Source organism: Bos grunniens, chromosome 1 (genome assembly GCF_055505025.1).
Source record: "Bos grunniens cultivar Pamir isolate PY7600 chromosome 1, Bosgru_T2T1.0, whole genome shotgun sequence".
Taxonomy (NCBI): Eukaryota; Metazoa; Chordata; class Mammalia; order Artiodactyla; family Bovidae; genus Bos; species Bos grunniens.
In genome coordinates, this window is record NC_141165.1 from 75,757,709 (window position 1) to 75,772,963 (window position 15,255).

General features: G+C 39.5%; 1 protein-coding gene across 20 annotated transcripts in view; it reads right to left on the reverse strand.

Annotated features, from left to right (window-relative positions):
• The window catches only part of IGF2BP2 (insulin like growth factor 2 mRNA binding protein 2), a 170,585-nt gene that overhangs the window by 18,637 nt on the left and 136,693 nt on the right, over positions 1–15,255 (reverse strand). For 16 of the 20 annotated variants that reach the window (XM_086397923.1, XM_086397863.1, XM_086397826.1 and 13 more), the window contains 4 exons: positions 14,224–14,358; positions 9,981–10,103; positions 9,492–9,627; positions 6,999–7,127 (listed from right to left, as the gene is read on the reverse strand). In XM_086397923.1, coding sequence (XP_086254049.1) covers positions 6,999–7,127; positions 9,492–9,627; positions 9,981–10,103; positions 14,224–14,358 — 523 coding nt within the window. The remainder of the gene's footprint in view (positions 1–6,998; positions 7,128–9,491; positions 9,628–9,980; positions 10,104–14,223; positions 14,359–15,255) is intronic. The other 4 variants (XM_086397847.1, XM_086397870.1, XM_086397989.1 and 1 more) reach the window with 1 other exon arrangement.

The following is a 15,255-nucleotide window of genomic DNA, read 5'->3' on the forward strand; positions in this document are numbered from 1 at the left end:
GATGTGACCCCCAAAAAGAGAGGCCACAAGGGTGGGGGCATCACTATTATCCACTGGTTAATTTCAAATTCTCGGTTTGAGGGAAATTAGTGTCATCTTCTATGCTTGACCATGCTGGGGTAGTAGTGGGGTAGATACCAAACTTTGGCTGACTCATTGGAAAATACAAGACCCTGATGCTGGGAGAGACTGAAGACAAAAGAAGCAGGTGGCAGAGGATGAGACGGTTGGATGGCATCACTAATTCAATGGACATGAGTTTTAGCAAATTCCGAGAGAGAGTGAAGGACAGGGAAGCTTGAGGTGCTGCAGTTCATGGGGTCACAAAGAGTTGGACATGACTTAGTGACTGACCACCAACAAAAACATATCAAACACACTCAAGAACATTTAGAATGAAATTAAAGCTGGGTCTGCTTTTCCTAGAAGAACTACAGGGTCCTTAGTTCCAAGCTGTTGGGTATGACCATTTGATGCATCATTTAGGTGATATTCTGAATCATAAAGAAATCACGGAGCAGGAAGAGAGAAGGGTGTGCAAGGGTCGTAAAAAGGCAAGGGTCAGGCATACAAAATATTTTCAGATATATAAATAGCTTTAGTGTGATGACAGAGTGCTGTTACAAAGATGGCAGGTGCTCCTCCCTGGAACCAGGGACATGGACGTGGGGCAAGGGAATGGACTTAGACAGAGGGTTCAGAGTCATGGGTAGAGCTGTTCAAGGTTCAGAAGGCACACATGCTACCCCGGCTTGTCCAGTGCCTCCTACCAGCCCTGTGTGCTCTCAGAGGACCACCTCAGGAGCTGATGGGGACCAGAAGTTGGTAAGCTAGAAAGAAGTGGAGCCAAGATTCAAGCACAGATCCTCTGTCTGACTCTGTGTCTCTAGATCTTAACCCAATGCTGCCCTCACATGGAACATTCCAAATTCACTGGTTTATAGGTGGGACCCACAGTGTATGTTATGATAAGGCTGCCCAAAGGGTTCTAATATGCCTTTTAGTGAGTTTAAGTACATGAATGAACAATTAAAACTCACTGGACATATGCAGAGAACCAGCAGCATGAAAGAGGGAAGCAAAGCTAAGCAAGGCAAGCACATGACCTTGGTAAATTAATTTAGCAAAGAGGGAGAACTTTTTTAAAAAGTCTGCTTTGATTTCTCAGTGAGATTCAAGAGGGCAGTGCTTTAATGTGAGTAGACTGCTATGAGGAAAGCCAATCAGAGAACTGGATCATCAATCTTAGAAATTAAAAATGAGCAGAGTAAAAATTCAATGGAAACCACGTAAATAGAAGCATGGACACTCTTGAAAAGGCAGTCAGTGCACAAGAAGGTTAACTCACACAAAACAAAAGGAGGGACTCAGAAAGACATGGCAAGTAGAGGGAAAGGACTGCTCTCTCTCCAGAAAGTATAAACTCCAGAAGCCAAAAACAGAGGGAAGAGAAACATACCAAAATTAATAATACAGACCCAGAAGGTTTCCTGAACCAGTGAAAAACCTTCTGAACAGTCAGACTGAAGGGCTGACTCACATTTCTGATTTCCCAGGGTGAAGGTGAAATGCTACAAAAAGCAAAAAACTTACAGGAAAATGAAAAAAAAAAAAGTTTCTTACTGGTAGCAACTTATCTGAAAAGCAAAATGCTACAAGTATTGCTTTAAGAGTTCTAAAGGAACTATGACCCTAGAATCTCTAACCATCCAGTTGAACTTTCATTCATGTGTGAAAGGCAAAAAAGGCATTTTCAGATAAACAAAGGCTTAGAAATTATACTATTTATGTGCTATTCCTGAAAAAAAGTTATTTAAGGAAGTGCTCCAGAAAAAGAAACAAAAACAAATAACTCAAGAAATGAGAAGATATGGAACACAAGAAACCACTTACAGTGAGCAGAGACCAGTAAAATTTAGCTAATTCTAAATAACTCTGAATTACGAGATTGTGTACTAAGAAAGAAAATTTAATAATTTGGACTAAAGTTCCAGATTATTTCTAGAGTAATTATAAAAATACATTAAACAAATATTAGAAATAAAGAATTTTAAAAAGTCATAATCATAGTGGGAACAGTAAACTGCTCTCAAAATGTAATGTCATAGAGATAAAAAATAATTATATAGAGGATACAAGTCATCAATTAAAGTTTGATTTTACAGTGGTCAACACAACTTTTAGTCCATTAGAGAAGGTATATCTTTCCAAGATCCATAGTTTCCAAAATTTGATCATGCATGAGCAAGACCACAAAACCCAGAACTGTTTCAATAACATTCTTTGAGAGGAAAGTACAGGAAACTATTGTAAGATAACAAAAAGGGAACCCTGAACTACTAAAAAATTAAAAGAAAACTCCCTAATAACCTTGATTAAGGAAAGAGAAAACACAGTATGTGATGTTAGGAATGAAAAGAGACATTCTAATAGATTGCTTTGTACCACTTTGTGTCACTAAGTATGAAAAAAGAGATGAACACTTTTACAGGAGAACATAAATCAACAAAACCAGCTCAGGAACAGGTAAGAACTGGAAAGGTATAAATGATCTTTCTCCAAACACAAGTGCTAGGCCCAGAGGTTTTATGGATGGATTGCATTAAATCTTCAAGGGACAGAAAATTCCTACATATTCTCAATTTTCCCAAGTATAGTATAAGTTGACTATCCTTTCAATTCAGTCTTTTGAGGAAAAAAATAACCCTGGTGTTGACACTGTCAAAGATAGTATAAAACTATAGTAACTGCAGTGTAGACAGAAAGATGAACAGAACAGAGCCCAGGAACAAGATTCAGTGGGAGTCTGGCATACAACAAAGCTGACATTTCAAACTGAGTGATGCAGTGGGAAAAAAATAACACTGGATCCCTAGCTCAACGTACAAGTCAAGATAAACTGCCTATGAATTATAAGCAATAGTCCCCCCAAACCAACAACTAAGAATGATGTAAGAAAACCTGGAAGGATATTCTATACTCTTAGATAGCAGGCAGCTTTTTCTTAGCATAACATCAAAGGCCAGAAGTCCATGAAGGAAAACAACACTGATCTAACTATCTTAATTCTTAAAATTTCTGCATTAATTCTGTTGAAGGAAAACGTGAAAATTTTAAAGAAAAATGCATTCCCTTTTGATGTAATAATTGCAGTCTTAGAATTTACTTCTAGATCTGCTCACACTCTTATGTTTAAGGACATTCATTTTGACACTATTGGTAGCAGAGAAAGCCTAGAGAAAACCCAAATGTTGAAAAACAGCATGCTCAGTAGAAAAATTATAGTAATTTCATACAATGGAATTAAAAAGCCATTAAAGAGAATCAACTCTAGATATGGAAAGATGCTCATAATAAGTGAAAAATAAAACAACAGTAATTCACTATATGTGGCATGATTCCATTTGCTTTTGAATAAAATGATTATATATATGCTCATAAAGCATTTTAAAACATAACAATACTATACTTCTGGGGAGTGGTAGTTGGGTAAAATTTGGGTAAGAGAAGGAAGGCTAAAGGGAAACATTTCCTATTTACTTCATATAGTAGTTCACTTGTTCAAAAAAACCCTATTTTAAATTACTATGGCACAAGACACCACAAATAAAGCAAAGAGAAATGACAAGCTAGTGAAAGATATTTACAACATGACAAATGGTTAACAGCCTTAATATGTAATTAGCTGTTACAAATCATTAAGAAAAAGATGGGGGGAGATGACAATAGCAACTAAGATTTATATAGCAACTACTGTGTACGGATTTTTACTTATTTAATTACCCTGACAACAATTGCATGAAACAGAGGACATGGAAATGCAAAGAGGCTAAGTCTCTTGCCCAAGTTTGCTAAAAATAACAAGTTATATAGTGCAGAGATTCAAACACAGGTTGTTTGACTCCAGAATCTATACTGCCTCTCCACAGATTGATAGGGAAGGGATATAAAAAGACAATTAATTAGAGAGGGAGAAAAATGTCCAGTAAGCCCCAAAGTGCTTATTACAAGTAAAAGATACTCATAATAGTATCTTTTAAAGGATCAGACCGCAGGGCTTCCTTGGTGGCTCAGTGGTAAAGAATCTGCCTCCCAATGCAGGAGACACAGGTTAGGTCTCTGATCCAGAAGATCCCACATGTCGTTGCGCAACTAGGCTCATGCGCCAGAACTATCGAGCCTGAGCTCTGGAGCCTGGAAGCTGCAGCTACTGAGCCCACACGCTCCAAGTACTGAAGCCCGTGTGCCCCAGAGACTGCTCTGCAACAAAGAAGTCACCACAACGAGAAGCCCACACAGCAATGAAGACCCAGCACAGCCCAAAATAAACCAATAAAAAAAGTTATTGTTAAGAAAGTACCAGATTGCAAGGAATAATTACATTGGTAGTGAGAGTACAGAAGGAAAAAAAAGCCTCTGTGTCACATATCAGATAAGAAGGAATAATAGTACATTCTTTATGTATCAAAATTTATATGCTAATAAATATAAAAATATCAACATTTATATTTTTATATACTTATACATTCTTTGGCTCAGCAATTCTATTTCTAGGAATTTATTCTGAGAAAATAACTGGATAAAAGAATCATGATATATATACAGGAATTTCCATTGTAGAGTGAAGATTTGGAATATATATCATCTATATACTTAATATATACCCACACACAAATAAATAGAAACACTAGTTATTTCGAGATTAAGAAAAAACTTGCACTTGTACCATTTGCTTCTTAAATACTATGCATGTATTACTTTTATAACCAGAAAATGAAAAAATGGTAATTTTCATATATACACGCATACATAAAAAGCTTCCAGCATTGGTACCCCAATTCATGCATGTGTGAGCCACCTATAAACAGATGCACAGATCTCCTGACCTTCGGATGTTGACAGCAAAAGCACTAGAGGTTTGTGACGTATAAAAGCAACCAAGAGATACCCTAATTCCTTGAAATTTGAATGTCTAAGTGACAGGAAAGCAGTAATATTTTATGAATGAAGGCTCCCCACCACTCCACCCTCCTCTGTCCTCAGGAGGCGTGGGTCCACCTGGGAAGCCCTCAAGCCTCCAATTCAGGGCCTAGACCCTGCACAGGTGGGTAGCGATGCCCACCTCTATGCCCTCCCTGTCTTCTGTAGCTGTCAGAGAGAGAGGTCTGCAGGAGCTGTACTGTTGCAGAGTTGGGGCAACTGTGTGTTTTAGATTAGAAACTAATCTTGATCTAAGGGCTCAAGATCAGAACTACATGGCTTTTAACTTGAAAATATTTTATTTAAAAGCTGTTTTATAGAGAACAGAAACTATTTTTGTAAAAATCATTATTCTACTGTTTTAGTAAAAAAATCTCAGATGTACAGGATGTAAAGGAAGCTTCCCAACTGGCAAAACCTATTTTCAAGTTTAGAAAATATTCTGTTATCATATGAAAAGTTCTCATTTTTCAGTTCAGGGATCTGCAAATTTTTCTGCACAGAGCCAAATAAATATTTTAGGCTTTGCATATCTCAGGGTCTCTACTGCATCTACGCAACTCTGCCATCACAGCAGAAAAGCAGACAGACAATGCGTTTAATAAACATTCATAGTTGTATATATACACAAAAATAAGTGGTGGGCTGGATCTGGCCTCAGACGGTCATTTGCTGAGTTCTCTTTTAGATGATCAATTTTAGAAGAATTTTATACTGTATTACATCTTTTTTCTCCCACCATTTATGTTACTTAGGTTGACAGAGTAGCGTGACTTTCAAAGTTATCATCGGTGGAGCAGTACCTATAATCTTTCTTTCAAGAAATGCCACATGTCTAAGGCCAGTTCACCATCCTGGGCTCAGTCATTCTCACATCTCAGCAAAGATGGGGACACACACTTCTCAAAGCTGTTCTCCCCGCTTAGAGTACCTACATGACTGTGACAGCTGCCAGTTCCCTCCTGCCATATTCCCAGCTCCCTCTAACACTAAGACAGACAGACAGACACACACACACACAGCTCAATATTGGACGCTATCCTTTAAAGGAAAATGTATATAATTCTAAAGAAATGGTATGGAGAGAAGCTGTATATAAACACGATGACAGAATGTGCATGTCCTTGTGACTAAAGATGTGGGTGTCAGTTCATTTCCCTATTTTTTTTGGCAAAACAGCACACTGAGTTCACCCTGTCTCTACAGCTAACCCAAAGAGTTACTCAGAATTCTGACACTGTGAAGCCTACGATACCAGAGACCACCTCTCAAAAGAAAGAGGTGGTTAAGCTAATGTTCTCCAACCTGATTCTTTCTTCCCATTTAAACAATATGAACATTGGGAGAAAATTAGTTTTCTTAAAAAATAAGTAGTATGTGTGGAGAATTAGGAATGAATTAAAAAAAAAAAAAGCTGTCAAGTATCCTGAGCCCTAATTTGGTAACATGTTGATCTTGAATGATGCTTGTGGATGGGGACAAGTAGAAAACACATAACGTTCATGTTTCTTCTGCTGCTATTAATTATGATTCAAACAATAAATACTTACTGAGAATCTACTAAATGCCAGGCATTGTGCTAAGTGTCTAGGAATAAACACTGTGTGTGCTATTTTCTTTTAAAAAACTATTAATAAAATATAATGTACTTGAATCGTAGACCCAGGTTAGAATTTTATACATGAGTCATCTAGGTACGAAAATATATTTTAGTAAGTGAACAACACTCATGAAGGTTCTTATTTGCGCTAACAAATCCTTTTTCACATTGAACAGGCTTCTAGCTAATGAATTTGCTAGCAGTCTCTTTCTTTCCCAGATATGATATATACTATGTTTAAGAGCACATATTTAGAGGATGGTTTTAATCTGTCCATTAGGAAGAAGTCCTAAGAACTGTTGAATTCAGCCCTTATGAGCACGGCCTCCAAATGAAAGCTTTGGCTCTGATTCAACACAGCGAGAAATGCCGCTGCCTAGAGGAGTATGAGCGAACCCCTGAAAGCTGAGCTACTTACAGCGAAAGGGTGGTAGGGGGGAGCGGGGGGAGGTCCTCGGGGCCCTGCTGGTGGAGGCAGCACGGAAAGTCCTGTTGAAAAGATGCCAAGTGCGCTCAGGTTCAACCCCGGGATCAGATTGGCTTGTTGCTGAGAATAAAAATGGAGAAAAAGTTGAGGGGAGGAGACCAGAGAGGCCCAGCTTGCCTGGGTCAACCTCCATCTCTTGTCTGGATGGCATCAGCGTCTCCTACTCAGCTCACTCAGGCCCCGTGGACCTCTTCCTCACCCTGCTGCCGGGGCGGGCTCTCCAAGCCTCAACCTGATGGTGGCGCTCCTTTCAGAGCTTCTCTGCTGCTTCGAGTGTCTACACATCTTAACACAGCAATGAGGCTCTTCCTGGGGGCCCAGGCCACCTTGCCAGCCTCTCCTGCTAACCTTCACTCACACCCTGCCCAGTCCTGCTCCTCTCTCCCCTCTGGATCCCCCGCATACACTGTCTGCTTTGTGAGAACTGTTGCTTGTCTCCGTCCTTGGCTGGCTACGCCCTACTCATCGTGTGGGTTTCACCTGACCTTAGGTGTCCGCTCCTCAAGGAACCTTCTTTCATCCCAAAGGCCTCAGCTCAGGTGCCCTTTCTGTGCCCTAACACACTCATGTTCCCCTAAAACAGCAGGCATCACATAGTATTTGAATGGCCCGTGTAGCTGCCTCTTCGCCTTTCAGACAACAATTTCCTCATGGACAGAAACTGTCTTGTTTAGTGCTGTGAGCTCAGTGCCTGGTACATAGTAAGTACTCAATAAATATTTGCTGAATGAATATGATTAAAACATGTTGGCTGAATAGTTCTTCCTAACTCTATCCAGGGAAAAATCAGACCCCTCATTAAGATATCACATGTGTAAACTCTTATCCATGTTTGGAATGGTCCACAACTTTGGCTTGTTTACCATTTAGCTGACAGTTTTGTGATCATCTCGCTTGCTTATTTCACATTTAAACACGGGGATGCTCACACAGGCTGCCCTTCAGAGGCAGAGGGATAATGTATCTCCCACCCTGGTCTGTAACCAACCTGCCTCCTGGTCCTACCACTGCCTCCCCGACCACTGAGCAAATCTCTAACATTATCTCTTTGCTCATCTGTGGCTCTAGGGTCACCCAGTAGCTTGCCTTCTTTTAGAAGGTCTGGAACGGGAGAGTTAGGATCTTAGCCTTTATCCCATTCATGTGTGAGATCTAGTGATTTTGTTATTCACCTATCAATGCATGACTTCAGCACAGACATGAATGAACCTAAGTGATGCACATGCTCAGGGGAAGATGTTTGGAACACCCAGAGCCTTTGCAGCATTTCTGGGTGTTCAGAGAAAGAGTTTATCATAGGACATCAAGATCCCCAAAGAAGAAAACGAGATCAGTGGATGATACTTTGACAGACAAATACACACAAATGGGGGGAGGGAAGGTCACACTGCAGTTGTCTCCTCACCATGCTCACCATGTCCCATGTAATTATCATGTGGGCCGCTAAGGTGGGACTTGGGGTGAGGCAGGAAGGCAGTACTGACCTGACTAAGAAGGTCCTATGCCAAGTGCTGCAGTGAGGGAGCTGGGGCTGCATTTCACCCACCTAGTCCCTTCTCAACATTTAGTCCTCTGTGAAATGTTACAAAGTCTGGGATTTTCTTCCAAGTCATCCAAGTGGGAGTGGGGACGTGGATGAAGGTTCAAATGAAGCAAAACAGGCCATGAACGGATAACTGCTGAAGCCAGATTAGGGCATGAGAGCTTATCATAGTATCCTTTCCTGTTTTGTGTACGTTAAAAAGATCATTATCATAAAAAAATGAAAAAAATTTACTCCTCTGAGCTGAGTTTGTGCTTTTGATTAAAAGGACAAATATTTTTAAGATTTCTGAATGAATTTCAGGATGGTGTCTCCCCATTATAAAGTTGAAACCAGGTAGTAATAACAGGAAGGACAAACCCAAATCAGTCTGCTAGAATTATTAGAGTCGAGGTGGATAACAACAGTTATCGGACAATCTGAAAGGACAGATCAGTGAGAGGTGAACATCAGAAATTTTTTTAAAACTGGAAAGTAGAGGGGGGAAAAAATCTCACTTTTCTAACATAACAGCTGTCTTGATTTTTATATGCAGCCTTCTAGTCATTTTGACTCATATTTTATATAATTAAAACCTTAGTTACATACACTTTTATATTAATATATTTTCTTAATTAACAATATATCATAAGCAATTTGATTTAAAAATCTTCCAAGCTGTGATTTTAATGACTTCACACTATTTTGTCGAGTGTACTTAGCATATTTTACTAGTTCGTCTCCTGATTATTCTAATGCCCTTGCCCCCAAGGAGAAAGGTGTAACTCTGTACTCCTAAAGTGCTTCTTTACTTTCCGAACGACAATTATTCTTAGAGAGGCTTGGGTCCTGCCTGACAACATATGTGAAAACCAGTGGAGAAGAAAGCAGTCAGCACTTACATTAACAGCCAGCATATCATTTTCAAAGGCCTCACGCAGCTTCTTCATAATCTCTATTTCGGCATTGGCACAGGCCTCAACTGTGCCCTTCACAGTGATGGTTCTTTCAGGGTTGTATATGCTCAAATCCTGCAAGCTGGCCACCAGGAAAAAGAGAAAAATTTCCTTTTTTCAAAAGGAAAAATAAAATCCCAGAAGGGTCACACTCACGTCTTGGTGGAAGAGGCAGGGATGGATACCCTCACCTCACACTGTGGCAGAGAACATCTGCCATCTTATCTCAACTCTTTGCAGTGACTTAGATGATATCAGTAGAGAAGGTCTGAGTGGGAACTACTTATGCATCTGTTTTGACAGTGCTGAAGATAATTATATGATTATCTTATGATTACATTCCCATTATAAGGAAAAGCAGATGAACGAGCTGGACATATCACAATGCTCACAGTCTCCATTACTGGGCACAGTTAATTGGAACAAGTGGCTTACGATGAGATTGTTATCTTGGTCCCTGTCTCATGTTCAATTTTCTTCAAATTTCTGCCTTCTTTTCCAATCAGTCTTCCAACCAAGCCATTGTGGGCCAAGATCTTCAGAGGAATCTCTTCAGCTCTGAAAGAGACCAGCAACAATTTGACATTTAAGTTGAACACAATGGTTGACTTAAGAGCTATAGTTGTTGTTTAGTAGCTAAGTCATGTCCAACTCTTTTGCAACCCCACAGACTGTAGCCCGCCAGGTTTCTCTGTCTATGGGATTAAGAGCTATTACCCTCCTTATTTCTTACAAATAGAAGCTGTTTCTGTTCAGCTACCAAGTGGCCACGGGCTTTAGGAGAAGCGGGGTTTCTCACTAACCCTAGTGCATGAATTCTGATGAACACAAGCCAAATCATGTTAATTTTACTCCCTTGTTGTGACTGGTTGGAAATAGGTCCATGAGAAAGACTGACCAACGAGGTATCAGAAGAGGTCTGTAGGGTGGCTTTAGGAAGGTTTTCCTTGCTCTTAAAAAAAGCACAAGGGATAATGACATCAGTCAGATGGTAGACTAGGAACAACAGGCCCTCCTATCCCTACAGAGACACCAAGTTGACAACAAAAGATAGGCTAAAATCTCTGAGAACTCTAGAGGTCAGGGGAGAAGCTATACCACCCAGGCTTTTATAAAACTGAAAAGGGATTCCAGCAAAAGGAGTAAGAAGTTTTGTGGCGTTTGGCATGCCTTTCCTGCTCCTTCCCCGACACAACATAGCAAGGCAAACTGGGAGGAAATCCTCCTCACCAAGGCCCCTCCCCTGGGACAGAAACAAAGGACTGGACAATGAGCCCAACATTCTATTCTGGCTTGCCTGGGGGCTGCCTGAGAGAGAGGTTTCTGTCTCTCCTAACTTAGGGAGCTGCCAAGCCTGGTGCCCAGGTCTGGAAGCTGCTGAAAACAGAGGTGTATAGTATGTTAGAGCTGCAGTTCCACAGTCAGAAGCCAGGAGGAGAAAGAAATCAGAAATGGTTTGAGAGGTCCTAAAACCTCCAGCCAGGCTGACTAGTGAAGGTCTTCCCCTGAACAAAGCCAGTATGCAAAGATTCTGAGAGGTGATTGCTTTTTCTGATGCCCAAATTCCAGCAAAAAAATTATAAGCCATAGAAAGAAATAGAAACATGGTCTAATCAAAAGATCAAAATAAAACTCCAGAAACTGACCCTAAAGAAATGCAGATCTATGAGCTACTTGACAGACTTTAAAATAATGATCACAGAGATGCTCAATGACCTAAATGAGAATACAAACAACTAAATGAAATCAGGAAGGTGATGCATGAACAAAGTGAGAATATCAACAAAGAAAAAGAAACTATTCAAAAACAACCTAACAGAAATAATAGAGCTGAAAAATATAACTGAAATATTAAAGGGATTCAAAAGCAGATATGATCAGGCAGAAGACAGACTCAGAAAACTTGAATATCAGTCATGTGAAATCATCAAGTGAAGGGAGAAAACAGAATTTTAAAAAAAGTACAGACAGGATAATGGGCTTTTGGAACACTATCAAATCGATCAAGAAACATGTCATTGGAATCACAGAAGGATAGAGAAAGAGACAAGGGAAAGAGCTTATTCAAAGAAAATAGGCAGAAAACTTTCCAAATCTGAGAAAAGAAATGGACACACAGATTTAATTAGCTCCAAGAACATCCAGCTGGGATAAACCAAGAGAGAATCACACTGAGACACATTATAACCCAGGTGTCTAAACTCAAAGAGAAAATCTTGAAAGCAGCATGAGAAAAGTGATTAGTAACATACAAGAAAGTTTTCCTAAGATTACAGATGGATTTCTAAGCAGAAATCTGCAGGACAGAAGGGAATGGGATGACATACTCAAAGCACAGAAAGAAAAAACTACCAACCAAGAATACTGTATCTAGCAAAACTGTCTGTGAAAATGATAGGAAAATTAAGACTATTCCAGATAAACAAAAGTCAAAGGAGTTCATTACTCCTAGACCAGTTCTACCAGAAATGCTAAAGGAGTCTTTTAAGTTGAAATGCAAAGATGGTTCAACATACAAAAATTAATATAATATACTATATTGACAGAATGAAGGGCAAAACCCACATGATCACCTCAATTGATAAAAGAAAAGGCATATCAGATACACTGAAGACAGTAAAACAGAAAGAAAAGTCATGGGCCTTTAAGGCTATGATTCAACTGACCCTGCAGTCATTCTCCCAGAGTAAGGACTTCTAATTATGTGACATCAAAACTGTTTCTTATTACTTAAGCCATTTGTTACGTTTTCTGTTACTTGAGACCAAAACCATCTAACAGGTGCACTACAACAGCCTCAAAATAAAGGGATGTTTGAAGAAGCTCCGTTAGAATGTGACTTACAGAGGGCAGGATTTTTCGTCTGCTTTGTTCACTGAGACACAGAACAGTGCCTGGCACATAGTACGTACTCAACGAATATTTGGTAAATGAATGGCTAAGTGGCAAAGAATCTGGCCGCAATGCAGGAGACGTGGGTTCAATCTCTGGGTCAGGAAGATCCTCTGGAGGAGGAAATGGCAACCTACTCCAGTATGCCTGCTGGAAAAATCCATGAACAGAGAGGAGGCTGGCAGGCTATAGTCCATGGGGTTGCAGAGAGTCAGACAAGACCAAACATGCACATAAATGAATAAAAGGAAAGTTTAGGATCTCTCTTCTCCATCCTCCACCTCCTACTCATCTTCCTCAGGGATCAGCTGAAATGTCACTTACATAGGAAAGCTTTCTCTGAAATCCCTAAATCTCTTTCTGTCTCTCTAGAGCCTTGATTATGGCCTTCAGTTACCTGCAGTTGTTTTCCACTATAGCACGTATCATAGCCGTGCTTAATTACTTACTGGTGTAACTGTTTGTTTAGCAGATGTCTCACACTGGATTAAAAGAAAAAGGAACTGGACCTTGTTCAGAGTTGTAGCCTAAGCCCCTAGCACAGTGCTCAGCATGGTGCCTCATTTAAAAAAAAAAACATATTTCAAAGATATTCAAACTCTATCTTGGCTCTACATAAATACTTTAAAAATCCAATTTATTTAGCAGTCTTTTTGATTCTTTAAAATATTGTAAGATGATGACACCTAATTCAAAGGGCCAAGGAGGGTAACATTTATAAAGTTCTCAATAATTTGGATGAGAGAGGGGCTTCTTTAAATTAAGTCACAGCATTTGGGGGATTCCAAAAGTCCCAAATAGTAAGTAATTCATAAGTAAAATGTTAGAGTTCCTCATGAAGCCTAAGAATTTGCAATGTTTTTCTTTTAAGTACTCTCATCTCCTTGGTTTTGGAACACTATTATTTGACACTGTTTGAATATAAATTAGTTTTATATTCAATTCATCCCTCACTGCTTCTTTATAAAACTGCCACAATCCATGCTTATAAGTGGATTTTGCCAGACTTACATAGAGCCTTTTTTATTATATTATCTATTCTATTACCATTAATTTGTTTATAATACAAATTAATAAATTTGTATTACTAAATTATACAAGTTACTATGAACTGTATTTGTCATTCAAATTGGTACAACAGGAATCCTAAGCAATATTTTGTGAAAGAAATGGACAAAGGAGATACAAGAAAAAAGAATAAAATAGCCACTCAGATACCAGTTTCTACTATTTAAGGAAACATAATCCAAGCTTAAGAGTCCAAGGGGCTTAGGAGCAAAACCCTTTTGATGGTTTTGGTGCAAATGTACTTTTTGAATCTGCCCCGTCCAATATGATGGCCACTAGCCATACACGTGACTACTTAAATCTGAATGGATCAAGTTAAAATATTCAGTACCTCCACTGCACTTGTCACATTTCAAGCACTCAACAGCAACATTTGGCTAGTGGTTATTATAGTGAACAGTGCAAATATAGAACATTTCCATTAGCACACACGTTGGACAACACGGTTATGTTCCCATCAATAATTATTGCCAATGAGTCACGGAAGCATTAGGATCACCAAGAGAAACGTGCAAGTAGAGAAATAGCCACGTTGTAAACATAAAAGATCTATTTCCCATTGTAGTCTCTATGGAACAAATACCTGAAATTAATCCTTCCCCCGCTCCCTTTAACTGAGAAATAGATTTACAGCTCTTTGAAAACTTTCCTGGGTTAAATGAATGAGAACCTAATCTTCTTTTCTGTTGAGCGGTCTGTGCATTGCATGCAAACTTACAGTTTGGTCTCATCAGCCTCTTTCTGCATGATTTCAAGAATCATGCGGCATGCTTCAGAGGTTCCCTCTGGGGTGGCATGGATGGTGACGGGCTTCTCTGCAGCCCCAGAGTTCTCCTTTCTATGGATGTCTACCCTGCAGGAAAAGAATCAGGAGCCATAGCACAACGTCATCTGGCACTGGACCCTAGTCCAAGAAAGTGTTGCACTGGCCAATGTACAGCAAGGACACAGACAGACAATAAGTGTCATTAGCACATTTGCAACCAATGCCATTCTCCAAGAAGGCAGCAAGCAGTGCAGAAGGTCTTGGGCCAAACCTGAATTCTTTGCAGCTCCACTTAGAAAGGAATATTTCTTACAGGAGTGCTATTGGACAAAGGCACCAAGCCAATGTGGTAATGAAGCCAGTTTGGTAAATGAAGTATTTTGTGTAGTCTTTCAAATGATCTTAAAAGTGAGCAGGATAATACTGCACATTGGCACAGTGCCAGTCTCTGAACTGATTGCAGCTTTTAAAAGCCATATGTTAATCCAACTCTAAACACCAAATTCAAGCAAGCTTTATATATCTGAGTGTGGATAGAAAACAGAGGCATGCCCTTTCTCTGCCTAAGTTTTTGGTTTCCTTGCCACTGGCAGCCTGCCTTCTTCCAGACTCTTAAAACTAATGGCTCCAAAGCTTGATGACTTTATCAGACTTCTTTGGGTAGTTGTGGCTCTACTTGTTTTTGTTAACTTTCAAAATCACATAATTAATTGTATCCCTTTTTACTTTGGTTGTTAGAAGTCCAAATCCAAGTTTGGGGCCTATTTCTAAAAAAGTAGGCACACACTTTGAGAATTAACTTCACTTCTATTTAAACTTGCTACATTTATAAAGCCACTTCAAATAATATTTGGAACAAAAAGACATACAAATAAAAATCACTTTCTCAGGGAAGCAGACTTACAGGAATAAAAGGGGACTGATTTTAAAACAAAAGAAACATCAATAGTACTTCCTCTGACTACTATCTTATCACTTCACTCC